Here is a 23,647-nt window from a genome sequence, read left to right as displayed (position 1 = left end):
AGGTGTTAATATCTGCAAGGGGCCACAGCAAGCTCCTACACCTGAGGTCATTTCTCAGAAGTCAGGCTGTCTCCGGTGACAATACCTGTAATTCCCATAGCTAGTTTGATTCCCACTCAACAGCTGGAGCTAGTGTTTCTTTCATGTCTGGTTTCATTTCCTATCTGAAATTATATGAGTGCTAATATCTTTATTATCTTTGCCGTAGAAGTGCAGTGCCGGAGCAGGGCACAGCGTGTTGTTCACGGGCTTTCTTTTTTTTTTTTTTTTTTTTTTTTTTTTTCCCCCTCCTCACGGCATTTTCAAAACATTTCAAGCAAAAATCTTTACGGTTAGCAAATTTACAGCTGAGGACTCCATTACGGATCGGGAGGGGTAGAAGGTAGGAGGGAAACAATAATAATTTGGGGATGGAAGAAAAGAAAAGCTGCACAACTGCTGAATGGTAATGGCTCGAACCTTGGGAAATAAAGGTAATGGCAGGAAGGGGAGGAATTACAAGGGCAGTGTGACCTCTACATGTCTTGCAGGTGCACAGGAGCTATTCCACATATGTGTGTGTACGTATAGGTATTAAAGATATATTGTCTTTAAGAGAGAAAGGGGGCACATAACTGAGCCATGATTTTGCCCACATTTTGACACATTCAAAATCAGGGTAAAGTCAGGTTACGGGTAATTCAGAAAATTACCAGCTCCCAAAGCACCTGACCTTTGTACTCCTGGCCTGGTACACTCAAGAGACTAAATTCCCATCCCAGTAGAAACAGTAAGTGGGACTTGGGCAACACCAATGATTTCTCATCCCAGGGTACAAAATAAGGTACATGACAAGCACTTCAACAAACAAGCTTTCCTTAAAGGGCTTCAAGGAACATTACAGCTATTTTTTAACTCCCACAAAAGCCTAGAAGGTAAGAACTAATTATCTATGTTTATAACTGTGTAAACTGAGATATAAAGAGATCAACGGTAAGAGACCTTTAGAAGAAACCTCAGATAACAAGTTTAAAGTGCTCCAGTATTTTGCTGAATCTAGAATCAAATAACTGGGTCAAAGTCTCACAAGTGAGTCAGACCGTGACTCCCAACTCCCGCTTTCTTCACTCTCTAAACATTGGGACTATATGTGGAAGCCTGAGAAGTAATTTTATATGTGGGATGTTAAATCAGTACTTTTCCTGTCTCATCAATCTCCTGTATTTTGGTACAGTGTGAATCATTTGGTAAGTGGCACAAATTAGAAAACCCAGAAGAGATGTTAAAAATATTACTTTTTTTTTTTTTTTAAGCACTTATCTTAGAATCCTTTATTAGAACTAAACAACAGCAAGAGCTACATCACTGGAAAATATTTTAGAGCTTACTCTAAACACAAGGCAAACTATTAAATTGACTTTGCTGGGAATTTTAGGGCAGTAAAAGCTGTCATATACAGCATATACTTTCTCTTTGCTCATAAAAACTCAAGAACTTTTCTTACTTCAGATTCACAGGAATGAGCTAGAAGGGAGTTTGAGCCATAGTAAAGTTGTGCTTTTTATAAACACTCCCGAATTTTTTTTTTTACCTGTGTGAAATGACGTGTAAATTGTACAAAATACTTTCAGGGAGAGGAAAGGGAGGGAGAGAGGTTACTATGAATTTTTTAATCAAGAATAACATATTGCATCCCATTTGATAGAAAAGATTCTCATTTAGGCTTAATACAGCACATCTGCTTGAAAAATACATACAAGGCTCCCATTGACTACTGTGGGAAGTTTGCCAATAATATTTCATGGAAGTTATCTTGATATCAGCCTTGGAAAATAAAGACATTTTACAAGGAGTATAAATTCAACAACGGAAAGTTAAAAATAACTCACTCATGCATAAAGAAATTTGATTGGGTTTACAGCTCCTACCTTTAATTTTCAATTTTATCAGATGTACGGTCTAAGAATAAAACTTGGGTGACAAGGTCTAGTTTACACTGAAGTTGGGTGGTTTGACATCTCAGGCCATGGCCATGAAGGGTGAAATGATGTCATGGGCAACACATGGACTCAACTTCACATCAAAAATACACGTGAACAGTATATGAGGATGCAAAAGGTCTTGCACAAAACACAAATCTGTTTTGAAAATGCATATGAGAATGCAGGAATAGCAGCGAAAAGTAAGTAAATGTATACTTTCAGAGTGCCATGATTTCCCCTGTGTGAAAGGTCTTAGAGGCAAAGGAACAGAAAATACATTTCTGTTCTTTACTGCTCCTTATTCTCCCTTTAGTTTAGGTCTCATCCATATGGGGAAATTAAGTAGTAAACCACACTGCAGTGCTATCCATTCCCTGGGTGGACACTCCCACTCTAGAACGAGAGTGGATTTTCCTGGTTAATTTATTTTATTTTGAAAGCAGCTTAGCTGCACTGGGGAGAGGGGAAATCCACCCTTACTCCCAAATATGAACATCCATCCAGGGAATTCACAGCTCAGATACCGCAGTATGAGTTCAGATTTTGCTTCTAATTAGTATGACCACCACATTCCCATTGGGGTGGAAGTGTGGTAAATTCCCCAGGAATTCAAGGGGGATTTTACCAAAGCCTACAGTGGAGCCAGGAGCCCATCCAGGACCTCTCCTCTCACCTGGGATGTAGGTAGGATGCAGTTTAGATCCCAGGGTCCATCATTGCCACATCCTGCCCTTGGAGCTCTAAAAAAGTCCTTCAGAGCCTCTTTGAGAACTGAAACATTAAGTGTTGCACACAGTGATAAAAAACAACTGATTTTTTTTTCTTGCCCTTTTTAAGAGAAAGTCTGCCTACAGTTTTTTATGTCAGAAGAAAATTCTACTTTCCCTTATCATCATGCTGATCAGGAAATAGAGGGATATTTTGTTCCTGTTGGTTTCATGATGTTAGAGGATGGAAAAAGTCTTCTGGACCAACAAAATACACTGAAACACAATAAAATACACCTGGGCTTACATCTGTATTGTGGGGGACAGATGCTGTTAGGGGTTGGAATAGGCCAAAACATGGCCCTTGGAAAATAACAGTTGCTTTGTAAAATACCACAATGCCCCCTTTGTAGTATTTTATGGGGTAGCAACGAATTTTTTTTTGCTGGTGTAACAGCGCATTTTATAAACACAATTTTTGTCCTGCAGTGCTTACTCTGAAAACTCGCAGCAATCCCACCAGGCTGGAGGACATGGCATGACACCACCACCTGACCTCCACCAACCCTGCTGCCACCTGACCTGCCAGACACCTTACGGTGCAAACCCTCTTAAACCAGCAGCCTCCAAACATTCCGGTCACACTCACAAAACGGACTGCCTTGAAATGCTAAAAGTATGCCAGAAATAACACAACTCCTTCAAAGGAGCCAAGTTAGAAAGTTAGACCATGGAGACTACTGTCCACTGCTATAAATGTACAGTCTTAAATTCCACCCCACCCCCAACCAAAACGCCTCGGTGAATACCAAGCGAGTGCACCTCCAGACAGCGTGGAGGATCGGAGTTTTCATATCTAAGCTTATTATTCCTAATATCGCAGAGGCACTTCCCTGAATTGTCCTTCTCCTTCCCAAATTCCCCATCTGACCAGATGTCTTTCTCTCTCTTGCTTTCACCTGTCAATCATGTTCACAGCTGAAATTTGATTTCTCTCCCAACAGTAACCTTAGATGAAATATTACCATAGGGGTCAGAACTGTCTGAACCTTGCCATAAAAGTTTGTTAACTCTTCCGAGACTCAAGAGTTATTTGCTTAAAAGTAATGGATTTTGCTGCTGGTTGGTTTGGGGTTTTTTTCTATAATATGTGAAAACAGTAACCACAAAATAATGAAGGAAGGCTGAAGGAACTGTCCTGGAGAACAGCAGGTTAAGCAAGTCCTGAGATCACAAGTGTTCATAAGGGAAAAAGCTCCTCTTTTTTATTATATTTATAAGAAGAATATGTATCCCTGATTTATATAAATCTAATAGCCATATATAGAGAGAAATTGCAGGAAGAATATATAGAGAACATATATATATATAAATATATATATATATAAAGAAATTACAGTTTTCCAATGGGATTATTGAAATTAGAAATGTTACACTAGGAGCAAGGTGATGGAATATGTGCTGCACCTTTGCAAGGAAAATACACACTTCATGTATTTACTTGAGCTGAATCGTGACTTGGCTCTGTCCTTGCAAAAAAGTATACTGCACTTTAAGTTTTCACAAAAAACCACAAATGGTCTGGTTTCCCTCTCATTTACAGTGGTGAAATACAGAAAAAAACATGCAGTTAAGGCAAAACCCTACCCAGGGTGTTCCTCGGGAAAGTGAGAGGAGCATCAGGCTCAAAATGAAGCTCTTCTGGTGCTCCTGCAGCACATACACCATGAAAAACTCCTCTCAGTGCTATTTATTTTAGAGTTTAGAGCACCAATTACATCTCCGCCATCCGCATTTAAATTTTAAGTAATAAATCTATTATTTAAATTTATTTTTAACAAAAGAAAAAATCTATTATTTTATTATTTACATTACTTTTAAAAAATAAAAAATAAATCTATTATTTAGACAAGCCTGATTCCACGATCTAATAAAATTCTGCTGTCTTCTAATAGCACTTAACCACTGATCAAAGCACGGCAGGCAGTACAGCAGCCTGTGCTCTTAACCAAAATAGGAGGTTTCATAAAAAAAATTCACACAGGAATCTGTCATTGCAACCTTGGTGCTCATTTAACCCACTTAGTATTTTTATAGTCAAGGTCAATAAAAATCAGATTCCATGGGAAAAAAAAAAAAAATAAAGTGCCTCTTTGAGTCCAGCAGGGGAAAGGATTGAAAGTTTTAATTCCCACATTTTCATTAGCGGCATAGTTTTTAGTCAATGTTGACAGACTGAATGAACATGAATTTCCAGAGGAAAGCAGTGCTGTGAATTAAACTCTATTGTAATTTGTAAGTACTGAAGTTGTCTAACACAGACTCATGATTTTCATCAAGATCTGAGGGAGATCTTCAGAAGACCCATCCTTAATCCCCGTAGCTGATGTCTGAGCGCCAGCATTTGAAGAAAAAGAAAGAAAACATTTGCAAAGGATTATATATGAGTTGTGGGACACGGGAGAGCTGCCTGGCTGACAAAAGTACAAAGCCCCATCACTGCAAATGGTTCCTGTAGGCACCTGAAAGTCAGTCAGGCACCCAAAAGCCCAGGAAGCTGCACCACAGCCTGTCACCGGCTCCCTGGGGCTGGAGCAAAAAGCACCATCTTAGCAGCAGAAAACAAAGCAGCGAAATTACCACCCCTGCTGAAATATGTCAAATTGCTAATGAAAATGAAAACATACCTTTTTTTTTTTTTTTTTTGACCTCAGGTAACAGGGATTTTCACATCACCGTTGTAGATGATTCTCTCGGGTACCTAATTTAGCAAATATATTAAAATAAACCATTATTAAAAGGAATATTTAACATTGTAAAGCCTGTCTGTTGTGCCACTATGGTACAGAATAGGACCTTTTATATGCAAATCGTAAATTAAATTTAGAAAGTCTCTTGCACTGTTTATTAACTCTGACTGAGTGAAGAAGAAATGAACACAGTTTGAAGTGAAACATTTCTAGCTCACACATCTAGTATTTACTTCACATTAATAACAGGAGACTTACTGACAAACTACCTTAAAAACACGTATTTTTGCCTCACCAGTGAATATCAGCTTCTAAGACATGAAAGCATGTAGCTTTCTGTATTTCTTTCTTAATGATCGTTATTAGCTGCACTAATGTAATTGGCAAAATAATAATCAATTTTTGTACACACTCCATTATTTTCCAGACAGTAGTTTAATAACAAAAGCAGAGCTGTCATTTCTCCCTGCAGTTACTCACACTGTACAAATTCATCCTGTCAACACATATTTAAAATCTAATTTAAAAAAAAAAAATTTCAACATAGAGTGAATCTTTGTACAATAAGTGAGATAAGTCAGCGAGTCAATCCACATTTCTTAAACATGGATATTTTGTTGTGTCCCTTATAGTCAACTTTCTCTCCCTGAGTGTGCATATCCAGGCATACATATATATTTTCTATAAACCGCCTGCAGGAATGCTTCAGCTTCCTCCATGTATTGTAACTGTGCAGCATAATCAGAGCAAGAATAAACCACAAGTCTGATTGACTCGAATAAAAAAAAATAGGCAAGACAAACTATAGGTGCTTTTCCAGCATTTTGATTCCAGATCAGCTCTGCAGCTCTGAAAACAAAAGTCGGTGGCATGGGGTTTTTTGTTTGTTTGTTTTTCTTTCTTTCTTTCTTTCCTTCCTTCTTCTTCTCTCTCTCTCTTTTTTTTTTTTTTTTTTTTGAGAAAGGGGACTGTGCTTCCATAAATGCAATACTTGGCACCTGGCCCGGGATCTCTAAAAGCAAATGACTCCCGTGGACCTTTGGTGTCATTTTCCTCAGGACGACCTCTCCTTTCACGCCAATCGGTTAATTCATCCTGTTATTAATGCACAGGGCCGAGAGGAACAGGTACTCGAGCCTCACACCTGAGGAGCATCCAGAAAGTGGTGTGGTCAGCCCACTTTTAGTCTTTGCTGTGGCCATCCCAGCCCTAAACCCACAACCATTCAGACACAGCACAGCAGAGCTGGAAGAAGAGGCACCAACCCTCTTCCACAGGCAAGGTGCATCGACTCATTTAGCAGCTTTATTTAACTATCAATTTATTAATAAAGAAAGAGTCAAAGACAGTAAGAGAGTGTGAAGGCAGCCAGAGACACTAAGCAGATTTATTCATTTAAGAAGTCTGATCGCTTTCCTTCATTTTATCTGACAGAGTTGGTGTAAGACAGTTATACTTCAATAAGTTTTCTACTCTATACTGTGCTATTTTAAAAGGATTTCACAATAAAGGAAGCTGAAAGACTGTGCACAGTCTGGAGACCGTATCTGGTGTGACATGAATATAGTATTTTAAACAGATTTAATCTTACAGTATTCCCTCCTCTACAATGACTTTGCAGGAGGAAACCCTACGGAAAGGAAAATCTGTTCATCCCACACCACAGAACACTGAATCGCATTGCAGGCTCCAGCAGCTCTTCCTACATATTAAAATGGTTTCATCAGGGAATTTGGAAGCAGTTAAGTTGGGTGGAGGATGGAGGGGGGAGGGAAGAAAAAAAAAATACTAGGTCTTGTTTGGTTCACTTTCGGGCTCATTTTTATCGTCACCAATGTTTCACTGTCACAGCTTTATGTGCTTGAGAGAGCAGGGGCTGTTTGCAGTGGAGACACCTCAGCTTCAGAAGCTGATACCAACAACTACCCTGATCCCATTCCCATCCCCTTTAACAGCGACACTCCACTGCCAAGGCCTTGCAAAGAACTCTCGTTTCAAGATTGGAGAAGCAGGGTTCAGCCTCTGGAAAGTGAATGTGCCTGCTTTCTTACAGAAAAGGGCTTTAAGCTTAATCGTACACACATTCCGAGGTACATCCACATAGACTTGTGAAATTCAGCCTCGGCAAACGCTGCTGACCGTACTTGAGATTCTTTAAAAGCCATGAAATGTAAATCCTGCCTGCTCCCATTCCTGCTCCCTGCAGAGATATCAGGGCCTGATCCAAAATGTCATTTAAAAAGCTCCCTTTGATTGCAGTGGGGTTTAGATTAGTCTCTGCATGAGCACAGGTGTAAAGGAAAAAGAAAGCAAGGAAATGGGAAAATTTAAGGAAAAGAAAGGAAGAAGGAGGAAATAAAAAAAAAAAGAAAAAGGAAAAGAAAAAAGGAAAAAGGAAAGAAAAAGAAAAAAGAAAAAGGGGGAAAAAAAGGGTAAAGAAAAAGGAAAAGAAAAAAAGAACAGAAGGAAAGGGAAAGGAAAGGAAAGGAAAGGAAAGGAAAGGAAAGGAAAGGAAAGGAAAGGAAAGGAAAGGAAAGGAAAGGAAAGGAAAGGAAAGGAAAGGAAAGGAAAGGAAAGGAAAGGAAAGGAAAGGAAAGGAGAGGAAAGGAAAGGAAAGGAAAGGAAAGGAAAGGAAAGGAAAGGAAAGGAAAGGAAAGGAAAGGAAAGGAAAGGAAAGGAAAGGAAAAGGAAAGGAGAAAAAAAGAAAAAGAAAAAGAAAAAGAAAAAGAAAAAGAAAAAGAAAAAGAAAAAGAAAGAAATATTGTGATAAACCCGAGGGAAGTGCTCTGTGGACATACCTAGGGCCGGGCAGCCCGCGGGAGCCGCCGGGTGACACACCGCTCTGGATGCGCGGACGGACGGATCCGCAGTACCGCCCAGACTCCCCTTTTGCTCCAGGGATGGGTTTTGGAGACGAGCAAACAAGCAAACAGACAGACGATGCGGCCCTCACCTTGCCGCCCCTCCCGGCCCGCCTGGGCCGTGGTGGGACCCCGGGGCTGGGCAGGGTCGTGCCCGGGCCCCCCGGGACAGTCCGGCCGCCCCCGAGAGACCCCCCGGCCGCGGCCCCGGCGCCGGTGGGCAGCTCCTGAGGGAAGAGGGGGATTGCATCCTTATAAGACAGCCCCAGCCCGGGTTATTCTCGTGCTGCTGGAAGCAGGGACGTGAAAATCCGCGCCAGCGCCCTCCCAAATCCTGCTGCTGCCCCGGCCGAGGGGGTTGCCGGGCTGGCGGCAAGGAAGCAGAGGTGTGTGGGCACTCAGCCACACCCCACTGTCCCGGCACCCTGCGGTCCTCGGGACACCCACGTTTAACACCGAACCCCGAGGTCTGAGGGTCAGGGTCAGGGAGGCGCCTCCACCTCCAACCTTCGGCATCTTTGCTGTATCGGGGATGAGCTGGGAAAGCGTTGCTCAGGACCGTGGGTCTTTATGAATTAAAAAATGAGAGCAGCACCCAGGGACGCTCCGTCCTCTACCCTCCCTGGAAACTTGAGGACACTGCTCGATTTGCTGTTTACTGGGGCTTTTCTTTCTGTGTGGTGGAGAAACACCACTTCTAGCAAAGTTCTGCTCTGGCTTTGATTCCCTCCATGCAAGATGTGGTATAGAGATGCATTAAAAAATAATTACAATGATAATAATAAAAAGAAAAACATGACAAAAAGTCCACAGGGCTTCAAACCAAGCAGGGCAAGCTCCATCCTCGTCACTCACTGCAGCACGGCTACAGGCCTGCACACTTCACTGTCGTCGAAGTGGCACAGGTTTAAAAGCCAGACTTCGGAGGGGAAAAAACTAGTTACTGCAATAGTGAAAGCAAATTATCATTTCAGAGAGCACTGAAATACAGGCAGTGTGCATTGAGGGGCCTGAGACATTACCACACTGTGCCGGGTCAACCTGATAACGATGGTAGATAGCTGGGGATGGAGCTGCCTGTCTGCCAGCTACAGCCTCGCAGATCCCTGGCCTTTTGCTTTTCACTCGAAAAGTTAATTCACATCCTGGACTATTTTTGCATTGTGTTGGCTTAGAGCTCACAAATCTGAATGCACTCAGCCCTCAGAGTGACAAATGTTATTCTCGGTCCTCCCCCGCAATTTCAGGCAGTCAAGAATTAGATGCGGCAGGGTGTACAGTATTTTAATCTATTGATTTGTACCTGCTGTGCCTGAAAAAAATTCATTAGAGGAGCCTTAAAATTATGAAGTGGCTGAGTGCTCAGCTCCCTCCCCAAAAGACAAATTCTCTCAACAGCCGCTCACCTCTGCCATGTTCTGGGGTGTGCTACGTCATGTTATTCATACTGAGACCTGCACTTAAAACAGAGATCTGAAGCATTTGGTTTCAGACAGTGTGTGTGTGTGCGTATAAGCAGGATTGGTTTTTGTCTGAGCTGAGCAAACAAAATCTATCCCACTCTCCATAGCTACCCCTGGAATGGCCAAGCGTCATGGCAGCCGCTCACAACACAGCGATTCGGAAAGAGCGAGGGAAACAAGTTTATTAAAAAATCTTAATTCCTAGCATTGAAGTATGTGGGATTTTTTTTTTTTTTCCTCTGTGTGAAATTTTAAATTCAGCCATCTGAACAGGTGTCAGAAACAGTGGGTCCATTTAGCTCCTCTGATGATCGGGAGTAATAAATATAGAGGATTTCCTTTCAATGCAGCACATGCTGAAATGACACCAATGTAGTTCTGGCATCTGAGCAGATAATTCTGATATATGCATCATTTCCTCCCTAAATCCAGGAAGCAGCTACACTCTCTATCTGATATTAGTATATTATGTCAAATAGAAATTGGTATTAAAATTATGAATGATTCTAGATCAAGAACTTCCTACACACTACGCAGAGGGAGGGGGAGGAAACAGCTGCACAAAAGCTTTCAGAAGGGAAAGGAAAAAAAGAGCTGGGAAAGTTCATTTTTTAAACTGAAAATTTGCTGCCATGTTTCGAGGGGGGGGGAGTTTTCAAGTGACATTTTGATTCAGCGCTGGCGTTTTTGTTTTAAAAGGGTGAAGAAGACTTTCTAATAAGTTGAAACCATCCCCGCTCCGTTTGCAAACAGGCACTTCTCACCACAGTGCCTAGTGAGAAATTGTTCAAGAAATAAATATACACTGGTGTGACTGGGATATTTCCCTCCCTTCTACCCTCTTTTTTTTTTTAGGATGCAGTCCAGGCTGACATTTCTCCAGCAGGGAAAATGCTGCAGCAAAACCAAAAAAATACTCTTGGACTCTGCTCAGCAGAAGCCCAGAGGTTGGGCAGAGGGTTGTGTTTCATTTTATGGGGGGGAAATAAAAAATGCTTGAGGGCAAGGTGGGCTGGGGAGGGAGGAGGGGGCTGCGCCACAGCGCACACCGTTTCCAAGCCAGCAAAGGGCCGCTCTCTCTGCACGTATCTCCCAGCACCGGTCACATGAAAGTTCTTTGTAATGTAGTTAATAAATGGGAAAGCACTATAGGACTCTGGGAAAAATAGGATGTTGTTAGTGATGGGGAGATTAGGACCACGCACACCTTTTGACACACGATTGCCTGGCTCGGGCAGCATTCCCCCTGCTTTAGCCAGAGAGGTACCTGTGGGAGAACAGTGGGATCCTGCTCTCCTTTGAAACCCCCAGGGATTGTAGCTTCGAGTTCAATGGGAGCAGGATTGAGGCCAGAGTCAAGCAAGGGGTGATTAATGAATGTAGGTTATTCAGAGCAGAGCGGTTCCAATTAGTCCTCAGCAAGCAGTCCTGCGGCAAAGGTGGGCGCTCCCCTGCAATGATTCATACACAGAACCCCAATACTCATTTTGCTTTAGTGAATATTAAAATGTGCACCTATTTTTTTTCCCCTTCAGTTGGCCAGTTGGCGTGTTTCAGGCAGAAATTCAAGTGCAGCCTAAGGAAGGCTGCATTTTTTCCTTTTTTTTTTTTTAATTTGCAACACAAGATTGTCGTAATGATGCCAAACTGGGAGAAAGCCTTTTTTCCCTCTCAAATTGGGTGTGTGATAGGAATTTTTCCTTTTGCACCCTGTTCTTGGAAGTCTATTTCTAGGAAAGGTTTCTCTTATCACTGTTCAAATAGGGTGTTTTTTCTTTTTTTCCTCCAAGGAAAAAGATACTTCAGGGAGGCAGCAGTGCTCTCCTCGCTCTTCACTACTCAGTCAATTCACAGTACTTCTAAAACCATATTGCCTGCTCCTGACTTTGCCTGTAAGGAAGCCCAAAGTGGCAGGGGGTGGAGGGATGAGGCTGGACCAAAGTGGGTCCTGCTCCGGGTGGCTTTGGGCTCCGTGCTCCCTCGGGAACTGCAGTGCTGCTTCAGCAGGGACTTTGCTGAGGGCAGGCCTTGTCCCTTCCCTTCCTTAGGACAGGGCTCCTTTGGGAGCTCTTGGCAAGGGCATCAGTAAAGCTTCTAAGTGAGCCCCTGTGAAAAAACCTGGGCATTGGTAAGGGCTCAGTCAGGGAACGGGAGGTGGGAGACAAAATAACGAGCAGCCTTGTCTTTATGAGAGGAGATAATTCCCTGCTCGGCCAATAGCAACCAGTTTACCCACAGATTACACATTAACCAGAAAATGGAACTCAAATTAACCAGAATCTGGAGCTTGAACCATTACTCAAACCCTGGTGCAAAAGCAGGTCAGATGCCAAAGGGCAGGTTGGTGCCCCGGCACCGGGGAGAGGTGAGACACAGCATCGGCATCGGGGACCGCAGCCACCAACACCTGCTGTCACCAACAGAGAGGCTGGTGCCTGTCCCCTCCAAAGGGACCTCAGCAGGAGCAGATCGATCATCCAGCAGCACCCAGTGCCCACTGATACAGGCTCTTGTGGGTGCAGGTGCTGCAGGGGGCTCAGAGCCTCACCTCAGCCTTGGCACCTCGACCCTCAACAGGGGCTGGACCAGCTGGACAGAGGAATGGCAACAGGTCCTCTCCCTTCAGTGCCACCAGCACCCAGGAGGGATGACCTTACAGCTGGGAATGAGTTGCATCAGCTGCAGGGTGTAAAAAATACAAAGGAAAAAAAAAAAGTTGGGTTTATGAACCTGGGTCTGGAGATAAACGCCCCGTCCTGGAGAGGCTGGAGCATCCTTCGGAGAGGCCTCTGCCTCTCAAATAAACTGGACAGATAATCCCATTCCAAGAGCAGGAGAGGACTCTGTGAATGGACACTGGAGGCTCTCGGGGAAAGGTGGCTTTAAACAAACTGGGTCAAGGGTTTGAGGAGCCTTTCAAGTCGAAATGCCCTTTGACATGGAGAACTGCAGTGAAGAGACCTGAACGTTTCTAGCACATTAACCTCTGGGATTGATTGTTTAGAACAAATAACCCTCAAAACTTGGAGGAAGTCCTTTGGATTTTTTTTTTTTTCTCTGCTCCTCAGCTCTCCCTGGGCTTTCTAAGGCCTGTAGCAAAAAAAAAAAAAAACAAACCAAACCCTAAATAAAAAAAGAAAAGTAAAAAGAAAAAAAAAAAGAAAAACAAAAATCCACAGGGCAAACACAACCAAAAAGGGGGGTAAAAAAGGAAAAAGGAGGCAGTATGGACCAAAATGTCAAGAAATCTTTCGATCTAGCATTAAGTGGCTCTGTGACAAGCCATGCCTGATGTGGTGTCATCTCTTACTAGAGACAGGCATGCTTAGCTGGGATCAGATGATAAGAGGATGTGAAGTCTTCCCTTTCACTTCACTCCATCATAAAACAATCAAAATACAGGGCTGTATCATGTCATCAGGTTCTTAAGCAGACCTCCCCTTTGAGATCTCCTAAAACTTGGTGGGATGATCTGAGTCACTGAAACTGAGCTCACTGCACTACTGAGAAGTCAGAAGCAGCACCTGAAAGCTCACGTTTTTCAACTGCCTGAAAGAATAACTCGATTTCTAGCAGGTGACAATTTTCCATTTTACAGCAAGCTATCCTTTTCCTTCTCCCCTCCTGAATATTATTGAGTCCAGCTCTTGGATCAGCATCGCCCCTTCGGCAGGCAGTACGCTGAAGTACTGCGCTCGGAGTTATTGAACTTTAAACTACAGACTAAGAAACTGAGTACGGAATCAAAAAAATGCAGTTTATTATTGTAGATTATTCTCTCTTTTGATATAACCATAGAGTTGAAAATGAAAGAAAAGCACATAGGAACATCACACGTGGTTAGTTAGTAACTCAAGATATAAAACAATTTTGCACAGCAAAATATGTAAAAGAAAAAGTAACTGACAAGATTTTTTTATATTTATTGTGGTAAGATTTACTTTCCATTTTTTTTTTTTTTAAAAGACAGGATATCAGTCCCTGAAAATAAAATTTACTGATTATTGCCTTTAAAACTGTGGAATTTTTGAAGTTACAGAAAATCCAGTTCTGCACCACAATACAACTGTAAAAAAATCTGCATCATTTTAAAACTGTGCAGTAATGCCATCTTTATAACTGCATAAATTGTATTAGCGTTCTAAACAGGTTCGTAATTTTTTTTTGTTGTTTTTGTATTATATGCTTGCAGGTTATATCTTAGTGCAATTCAGTCCCAAATACTTCAATTTTGAAAAAAAAAAAAAAAAACAACCCATACATTTTTAATGTAAAATACCCCTATAGATATAAACAGGGGTGCCTCCCCCTTTTAATACTTTGGTTTTCAAATACAGTCAGTGGTATAGCAAGGACTACATATACCCAACTTATATTTAAGTTGCAAGCACATGCTGCATAAACTACTTTTTAAAACAGTCCCGTTGCAAATTCTACCCCCCTTTACATCACGACAGTAAACAATTTAGTGCATCAATCTTTAAAAAAAAAATCTACATCTAAACAGACCTAACTCTTTCGAATTTATCTATAACATTCCTTTATCTGTAGCATACATTTTAACTGGGCTAACAGATGACAGAAACTAGAATTAAATTATATACTAGGAACCCAGAGCATTCCACATTTGACAATGACCAAATGCAAAAGGAAAAAAAAAAATGGGGCAGATCACTTAAAATTAATTTTAGACTGTTTTTAGGCAACAGCATGGTTTCAATGTTCCCCCCAAGTGGGATGTGAATTTTGTTTTTGAACACCTTTCCAAAGTTCTTTCTGTGTGTTTTTTTTTTTAGTACTTTTTTTTTGCCACATTAGGTTATCAAAATCCATTCTGGCAGGTTTTTTGAGAGGGAATGCTTCAGTGCATTTAAAAGGAAGTCTGAAGTTTTCAGTAACTCAAAGCAGTTTTAGAGCAGATGCAAACTTTAATGGGGAGGAAGAGGAGGAGGAAGATCAAAGGTTGCACTTTTTTGCTTTCAACCCAAAAAAGTGATGAGGCAATAAAACAAAAGGATGAATGCCATGCCATAATAGTCTCCAAAAGTCCATTTCCAAGCAAAAGAAAAAAAAAATAATTATACCGTACATGACCAGCATGCAGGGTTTTTTATTAATATAATGTCTCTTTTTCATAGTCTTTCGAAACAGTTATAGTTCATTGTTGCTAAGACAAAATAGCAAGCGTAATGCATGAGATGAGTATGGGATTCTAATGGCAGACTAAAGTCTCACGTTTGGCAGATTAAGGCCAAAACTCACATGAACACACCGAAGGTTGATGCAGGCTTGATTTTGGCAGGTTGATCTAGGCATATCTCTAGTTTTGCACAACAACGCTAAAAACTGATGGAACTCAGCAAGCTGGAGTCTAAAAATTTCACATTGTTTTTGTATATTTTTTTTGTTTTGTTTTTTAAATTTTTTATTTTATTTTTCTTTTTGCAAAGCTCAAATCTCATATGAAGAACTCAGGATGGCAAAAAAAAAAAAATCTGACTTTTTGGACACAGCAAGCTCAAAAGAAAAAAACACCTCATGAACTTAAAAATATATATATAATGTGGATGGCAGGTTTCAGGAAGAGCAAGCTTCATATGAAGAACTGAGTTGGTGGCGAGTTGAATCTTTCAAATTAAAAAAAAAAAACACAACAGCAAGCCCCCACAAAAATAAAAAATAATAATAATAATAATAAACAGAAAGGAAACTCATGGAGAACTTTAGGTTGGCCAACACGGAGCCAGCCCACCTTAAAAAGAAAAAAGAAAACAAACAAAAAAAAAAACAAAACCAGAAACCAACTCAAAAAACAACTTTGTTTTAAAATTGTTTTGAGTTTGTTGTTGTTTTTTTTTTTTTTAAAAAAAAAAGGTAATAGAAGGTGGCAAGCGGGGTTGTGGCTCTAGCAAAGCCCCCAACAACAACTCACACGGAGAACTTTTAGTTAAGGTGGCAAGGCTGTGGGAACTCACATGAAAAACTCTGGAGAGGAAGGGTTGTCGCTGCTGGATCCGTTTTCTCTGAAGCCATTGCTGACCAGCTTCTCGTACTTTTCCTTGTAGGCGTCCCTCTCCCGGACCAGCCTGGAGATCTCCTGCTTTAGGTGCTCCACTTGCTGCAGCAGCTGGTTCTTCTCCGACTCCAGGACGTGCCGCTGCTGGACCCTCTTGAAGCGGCAGGACTGGGCATAGCCCCTGTTTTTGAGGGTCCTCCTCTTCTGCTTCAGCCGGATCACCTCTTCCTTGCTGACGCCCCGCAGCTGCCGGTTCAGCTCCCGCACCGACATGGTCACCAGCTGCTCGTCGGAGAAGCGGTCGTCGAAGTGGAGGCCGCCGCCGCCGCCGCCGCCGTGGTGCGGGTGGTGCAGCCCCCCGGCGCCGCCGCCGCCGCCGCCGCCGCCGCCGGAGCCGGAGCCGGCGGCCGAGGAGGCGGAGGAGGGCGGCGCGCTGCCCGGCGCCGCGGCGTGGGGGTGCCCGCCGCCGCCGCCGCCGCCGCCGCCGCCGCCGTGGTGCGGGTGGTGGTGGTGGTGGTGGTAGTGGGGCGCGCCGCCCTGCGCCGCCGCCGCGGCGATCACTGCCGACACCACGGCGGCCGCCGAGCCCATCTCCTCGGCCGGCACGGAGCCGCCGGCGGCCGCGGCCAGCTGCTGCCCTCTAGCATAGCCATCGAAGGCGCCGGGCAGCGGGTGGTGGCTGCTGTTGATCAGCGCCTCCACCGCGTCCTCGGGGCTGAAGCCCAGCGCCTCTGGGTTGAGCTGCTGCGGGTACCCCGTCATCCAGTAGTAGTCTTCCAGGTGGGTCTTCTGGTCGGAGCCGGAGCCGGGGCTGGGCGCCGAGAAGCTGGGGGACGGGGGCACGGAGCTGCAGGGCGTGCTCATCGGGGTGGAGGAGAGCGATCCCCCGGCGATCAGGCGGCCGCACTGGCTGATAATGCGATCGGTCTCCACCGGCTCCTTTTTCACTTCAAACTTCATCAGATCGAAGTCATTAACATATTCCATGGCCAGGGGACTGGTGGGCAGGTCGGAGCTGCTCATCGCCAGCTCTGATGCCATCCTTTTGCTGCCGAGAGTCCTCCAGAAAGGGTGCGCTCCGGGAGCGAGGGGGCTGCTCTGAGTCGCCACCGGGTGAGCCAGCTTGATTTTTGGCGAGCTCCGCTCCGCTCTCCTGCTCTGCCTCCGCTCCGGTCCGCCCCGGCGGCTCCGCTCCCGCTCCGCGTTATCCCTCGTAGAGGCTCCGCTGATGCATCAGAGCGCGGGGCTCTCGCTATTCGCCTTTTGCATAGAGGTTTTTTTTTTTTTTTTCCTCCTCTCTCCCTCCCTTCTCTCTCTCCTCTCGCTCTCTTTCGCAGCTCGCGAACCGCAGCTGGAAGTGTTAGCTGGTGTTGTTGCGAGTAAATTTGTTGTTGTTGTTGTTTTGTTTTGTTATTTTTAACACTTCATGGTGCCTTTCCTCTGGGCTCTCTCGTGCAAAGTGCAGAGCGAGGAGAGAGGTTCATCGGGGGAGGGAGGAGGGAGAGAGAGCAAAGGCGAAAAAAATTTAAAAAAAAAAAATCAGAGTCTGTATCGCAACCAAAATAAGAGTTAAAAACAAAACAAAACAAAAAAAAAAAAAGGAGAGAGAGGAAAAAAAACTAACTCGGCCTCAAAGCTACAGCAAGAAGATGAAAAATATTTAAAGGTTTGATCCGGCAGGAGAGTTTAAAGCATTGCGGGGTTTTATAGCGCCCCTGACGTCACACAGGACACGGGCTCGGGGCCGGGCCAATGGGCGCCCGCCGCCCGGGCTCATTAGCATAGGAGTATAGCGACAGGGAAACTTTCCGGGCTGTCAGTCAGGGCTCAGCTGACTGTCAGCGCCCGCTTAACCCCCTCCTGGCCGCCGGGGCCGCGCCCGGGCACGGCACGGCTCTGCACGGGACGGGGCACCCGCCGGGCCGCTCCTCCCGCGCCGCACCGGGCGAGCGCCCTGCCCCGGGGCGGGGTGCCCGGGAGCTGCCCCCGCCCGCCCGCACGGGCACCCGAGGGCGCGGGGGAGCTCCGGACGGCCGGGAGGAGAGAGGGGGAGCGCCGGGCGCGGAGCCCCGAGGGGAGCCCGGCAGCGCCCGGCGGGGAGAGGGCTGCGCGGGGCTCCGCCGTGCCCGGTGCCGGTACCTGCGAGCGGGCGGGCGGGCGGCCCTTCCCCCGTGCCGGCCGCGGGCCATCGCTTCCGCTCCCCCGCAGCGCCCCGCTCACTTATTGATTATTTCGGTACGGGGACGGGGCATCGATCCCTCCATCCCCCTCCCCAGCCCGCCCCGGAGGTGCGAGAGCCCCGCAAGTTTGCAAGCCCCGCGCCAACACCCCTTCCCCCCCCCCACCTCTCCCGGCGCCGCACTACCCTGGCCGGCCCGCACTAATTAATTTAATACATTTAGAACTAATCGTATTTACTTTCGTCTCCCCATCACCTCCTACCCCCACCCCCTCCTGTCGCCCCGCTTTCCCCTCCGGGAGGGGGCTGTGGCCGGGCCGGGGGCCGTGGAGCGGCAGCGGCTGGAGAGGAGCGGAGCGGCTTCGGTTCGAACCTCGACAGCGCCATCTCTCGTCCACAGGTCAGTGCCGAGCGGCCCGGCCAGCGCGGGGACGGGACAGGACGGGACGGGACGGGACGGGACAGGACGGGCCCCCCGTCGGGGCGGTGCCGCCCCCGCAGCCGCCGCGGTCCCGCCCGGTCCCGGCTGCACCCGGGCCGGGGAGACCAGACCCGCATCCTCCCGGGCTGCCAGTCTCGATTTTCCGACCGGGCTTTATGGGAATATCGATAGAATTAAAGTTACTTGTAATTCCGTGATAAATGAGATGTCTCTAGTAAGTAAGATTAAGCGCGGTGCTATAAAGTTGTTTATCTGAAAAGTAATTCTCAGAAACCTGACTTCTGACACTTGGTCATATATTAAACCTGCTTCTTGAACATTGTACTTCAAATCCTTCCTTCTCCCCATGCCCGGTCCCTTCCCCCTCGGAGTTCACTATTTATAACCCCACTCAGGGTATCACTCTGTAGGTGCGGGCAAGGCTCTGGGTGATTTTTCACCAACTGTGAAAGTCATCATTTGCAATAGCCAAAGAATCTCTGCTTAGGAAATAGGACTTGGCGAGTGGATTTACGAATGGATAACATCTTCTGACTATGCCATTTTCAGTGTGAGTGCCAGTACTAACATCTGAAAGTCATACAGCATGTACTGTTCCTGGCAGCTAAAAGGGGTAGGGCATACTGCAAATTTAGGGAGATAACCACATCTAGAAATGATCATAGTGGCAATTCTGTAAAGATAAAAAATGCTACCAACATCTCTAACAAAATTAAAATAGCAGTTCTGCACAGTCCCAAAACACACCCGCACACACAGAGCCGTGGACATCTGCTGGCTTTATCTTACAGATTGCGATTCATGACAAAGTTAATACAAGTTAACTACTTGGGCTGGCTTTCCTATTTCTTCACTTTGTTGGAATCAACAAAACTTCCAGGCTCACGGCATAAATCCTCTCAGGACAGTCCAATTCTCTGTATTTGTTTTTTACCAGAGCAAGATGAATGTGGCGATGTATGCCGCTTAACATGCTCTCCTGTGAGAGACATAAAATGGGTGCTAATATTTTTAAATGAAAAGGTTATGGCGTTTCAGAATGCACAGTTGTAGTATTTCCCTTGCCCGTGTGGTAGATGGCTGTGGAAATGTGGCTCCAGCCCCATAAAATGTTTGTTTGGATGTGAGGATCCAAAGTGCTACATTTGCAAACGAGTAAATTTCCTGAGTAAACTCTGAACTCTAGACAAAGAGTATGAAATTGTGTGAGCTAATGGGGACCGTCTCTTAATTGATACCAATGTAAGCAAGTGCTGCAAATTAATTGAAGCTCTGACCTACCAGAACAGCGAGTAAAATTATTAGTTGTACAATATTATTCTTGTGTGATTGTTACACAGAACTGCTGCACCAAAATGTCTCTACTGTTCAGCGCAGCAGAGAAAAAAACATTATTAGCAATTTTTGGATAACCTTCAGAAGCAACATTCTCCTCCCTACACTATGTAATTCTCATTTTAGTAGTATTTTTCTTTATTATTTGGCTATTCACAATGGGTGTCTAAACATTTACAGTCCTCTATTAACAGTGTTTCTTCCATAACAATCACACACTTTCATTTCAATTAGAGCTATTCAGTCTTCAGTTTTTCCACAATTATCGCAGGCCAATTCCCTCAGACTGCTCCCTTTTCCCAGCACTGTTTGTAACAATCCTGCCCTGAGCCAGGCAGAGGGAAAACTCCACCGTCCCTCTCACAGCCTCTTGCTCTGGCTTGTTTTTAAGCATCGCTGTTCGACGACGTGCCGTGGAGCCCTTCTTGCTCCCAGCGTGCCGCTGACCTGGCTCATAAGCCTCCAAACTAATGTATATTTATTGTGGGAGAGTTTTCTGACAGATCGTGCAGGGGGGATGTGAAACATTAACTCCAAATCCACTGGGGTCGGCCTGCGCTGAGCACGCCAGCAGCTGAGGCAGGAACTTCCACCGCTGGAGTGTGTGTGCGTGTGTGTGTCTATACCCAACACACGGGATTTTAGCAGAAACGAAACGTGCAGGTTCTGTGTTATGTGGACTCAGGGTGTGATTTGTTATAACTTAAACACATATCAAGGCCAACACATTAAGTACAGTTACTGCTCCTTTTGTTTATCTAGTGTCTTATTTTATGGTGCAGAACTAAACAGTGCCCGCTGAATTTAAGTATGAAACCGGCCAAATTGATTTCAGAAAGACTTCTTCGGAGTAGCAGAGTGATAAGGCATAAACTGCTCCTAGGTGCAGTGCTAGATAAATCCTTTTAACAGTCTTCAGATCAGTTAACAGGGTAAGTAAATCACATATCACTGTTAGCAGATTTATGGGAGAGAATTAATAGAATCAGACGAGATAATCTGGTAGGGATAAAATTGCTGAGGAAACAGTCCTGCCTTATATTGGAGGGTATGAAACAACAGTCTGATTACTGGGAGTCGTTATGGATTGGTGAATTATGAGCTAAATCATCATAAGAGTAATTCAGTATTTATTAATTCTTTTCTCTTTAAACAACTCACAGACGCAAATAAAAGCCTCTCTCTCTTTGAAGACACATTCTTTATATATTTTTATTGGATGTAATTTACTATTCGCATTACCTGTATTTACTTCATAATTGAACATTTTGCATTCAAATTTATGTAATGCATTATGCTTGAGAATATATTTCTCCCTTATTAGCATAAATAGTCACTTACCTCATGAATTACTAACAAAGTTTATCTGAAAATATAAGTATATTTTTTATTAAGTGGAACACAAACATATGTACAATAAATTCTGATTTGCCAGTAGTTGTTACAGAAACACAGAACAACCCCTGTATCGGAGGAGAGGGAAAAGAAGCAGCAGCGAAGAAGCAGAATCAATTACTGTGTGTGTGTATATGTGACAATAATTTCTTCTGTCAATGTTTTGTTTGTTTTTAATAAAGGGTGAGTGACTCAAAGGTTTGCTTTAGAAGGAGCAGATGAAAAAGGCTCTCCACAGTGAATTTTCGTCTTTCTTCCCCCCAGTATTTTCCGATGGACTTGTCTCACTGGTGCTGTGCCACTGCAGCCTTTGCTCTGGTGGAGCTCCTGCTGACCCGCTGCACGCCATGAATGGATGCTGCTCTACGCTCACTCTCTCATACATTTCCCTTTTTCACCTAATCCTGTTTTTATGCTTGGTTTTACATCCAAATAATCAATATAATTTAGGCCCATTCTGCAGTACTAACGCAACCTTGCTTATTCAGAGAAAACCCAAACCCTATTGACTTCAAAAACGGTGGGATTGAATCCTTGATCCCATTGAAACCAATGACAAAACCTGTATTGATTTCAGGGGAAGCAGGATCAGGTCCTTGATGTTAGCAATTTGTTTATGTCAGAGGGCTGATCCTACAAGAAATAAAAGAAAGCATTTGATCTGCTGGCAGGAAATCAGGTCTGCTCCCCAAAATTCAAAGGCAAAATTCCCAGTTAACTTGTGGTGGATCTCCTGTACACTCAGGGTTTATCATCGTGGTGTGGCGTGGTAGGATGCCTGTGTAATTTCGTCTGGACCAGCATAAAGCTGGTCCTCCTGGGAGCATTCAAATGAGCACATCTATAAATGTAGCACAGCAAAATGAGCTACTTTTGCCACTCTCGCTTTTCCCGAGCCCGGTACAATCCATTTCTGTGACGACAGTTTTCTGCCCCATACGCATCCAATACTGCTCTTTTATTTTAAGGCTGAGAAAATCTTCCCTTTAAACTCACGCTGAGCATCAAATTGGACTTCACTTGCAGCTGAACATCTTGGCTGTTTCTTCCTTTCCTCCATCAGCTCCAGTATATTTTATGTAGAATTCTCTCTGTTAATGAAACTTGCTTTTCCTCTCTCTTCACTTTCCAGTTTTGTATTAGTGTTACTGAATCCACCAGACTTGCCGCATTTCAAAACTGTGCAAAAGGGGGAGAAAAAGAATTGTTTTATTTTCCTATACAGTCTCCTATTTGGCCATTCTGCACAGACCTTAAATATACAACCTATTTTCATTTGTCTGTACAGTTTCTATTGCTATGCTAGAAAAAAAGTAGCTTGAAAAGTCAGGCTTAAACACACATCTTGGTTGCTTTTGTTATGTATCCAAGAGGGCTTGTGTTTTAGCTCTAGAAATTGTGAGGTTTTAGCAGCTGCTTCGATTTTATTCCCCTGGAGGTGCCTGACAGTGACTATGTGGAAGACGCAGCATCGGTGCTACACCTGAGTGCGTGAGTTTGCTCTGTCTACCCTGAGTCCTAACGAAGTGACGGCTTTTTAGCAGTCAGAATATTTTCGTTGCTTGCTTATAACGTTCATAAAGTGCTAGAAATAGTCCAAATAACTTTGTATGATCCAGAAGCAGTTTCTCCACCTGGAGGGAAGACAGCACAGAGGTGCAACTGAAAAGCTGCAAGTGACTCTTAGGACGTGGCTAAAGGTTGGTGTCACCAGATTTGCACTGTGCTTGTTTCATGATGCATGTCCTAGTTTACTAATTTTCACGAACAGCTTTTGCCTAAATGTAAAAATCAATGAAGACATTTTCGATGCTAAGAAACCTATTTATTTAAAAGAAATAAAAACTGAAATAGCAATAAAGATTTTTATCAAGCTTTATGGTGGGATTTATCATTTATAACTTGGGTGATCGTGTGCAGCTATACAATGTGGTGTTTGCTCTGAAATCAGCTGAAGTGGGTAAGTGGAGAACCTGGTAAAAACTCCTGCACAAATTAATCTGAAAACTCTACAGAAGCAGAAAACTAGCATTAGTTAAGGAAGAGAATAAAGCAATTACATTGATGTTATGTATCTGAGCTCTCACAATAACGTCCAGTAATATGCATGCTGCATTTGTATCTATTTTAACTCAAAAAAAAAATTATTGCTGCTTTTCTCCCTTTCTGCTCTGCATTAAGTTGTTTCAACAGTAAGAATGGTTGCAGTGGCAGCATGAAAAAATAAGTGAATTTTATGTGCTATCTCTTTCTTAAAGTCAGCCGTCAGTTAAGTGGTGAGGAGGGCATGATTCTGACATGATGTTTTGACGTGTAACTGTGAAGGTTGAGATGGTCTTTTATTAAAACTCGTGAACTTCAGTAAATTTTAAGCAAAACTGTGATTTAATGTCTTGAAGTGCGAGATGGCACAAACTCATTAATTTTTGGTGATAAACCGCGCTGCCTGCGATGGGCTGAGCGCCACGCTCTGGACTTACTCCCCGTAAACAGTAAAATACGATAACTGCTTAAAGTAACTGATGGGGTCTTTAGCAA

General features: G+C 44.1%; 1 protein-coding gene and 1 long non-coding RNA gene across 7 annotated transcripts in view; one reads left to right on the top strand and one right to left on the bottom strand.

The window, feature by feature from the left end:
• The window catches only part of MAF (MAF bZIP transcription factor), a 185,173-nt gene extending 167,753 nt beyond the window's left edge, over positions 1–17,420 (bottom strand). For 2 of the 6 annotated variants that reach the window (XM_050311261.1, XM_050311262.1), the window contains exons 1-2: positions 15,718–17,420; positions 5,356–5,429 (exon numbers count right to left, since the gene is read on the bottom strand). In XM_050311261.1, coding sequence (XP_050167218.1) covers positions 5,396–5,429; positions 15,718–16,799 — 1,116 coding nt within the window. In that variant the 5' untranslated portion in view covers positions 16,800–17,420 and the 3' untranslated portion in view covers positions 5,356–5,395. The remainder of the gene's footprint in view (positions 1–5,355; positions 5,430–15,717) is intronic. The other 4 variants (XM_050311263.1, XM_050311264.1, XM_050311265.1 and 1 more) reach the window with 2 other exon arrangements.
• A 128-nt stretch (positions 17,421–17,548) lies between these two features.
• Positions 17,549–22,986, top strand: LOC126637793 (uncharacterized). The gene is made up of 2 exons (XR_007628437.1): positions 17,549–18,337; positions 21,374–22,986. It is a non-coding gene; the product is annotated as an uncharacterized LOC126637793 (long non-coding RNA).
• Positions 22,987–23,647: the final 661 nt, after the last annotated feature.

Source organism: Myiozetetes cayanensis, unplaced genomic scaffold (genome assembly GCF_022539395.1).
Source record: "Myiozetetes cayanensis isolate MyiCay16 unplaced genomic scaffold, myiCay2020 scf16, whole genome shotgun sequence".
Lineage (NCBI taxonomy): Eukaryota > Metazoa > Chordata > Aves > Passeriformes > Tyrannidae > Myiozetetes > Myiozetetes cayanensis.
This window is presented reverse-complemented; position numbering and strand designations above follow the sequence as displayed.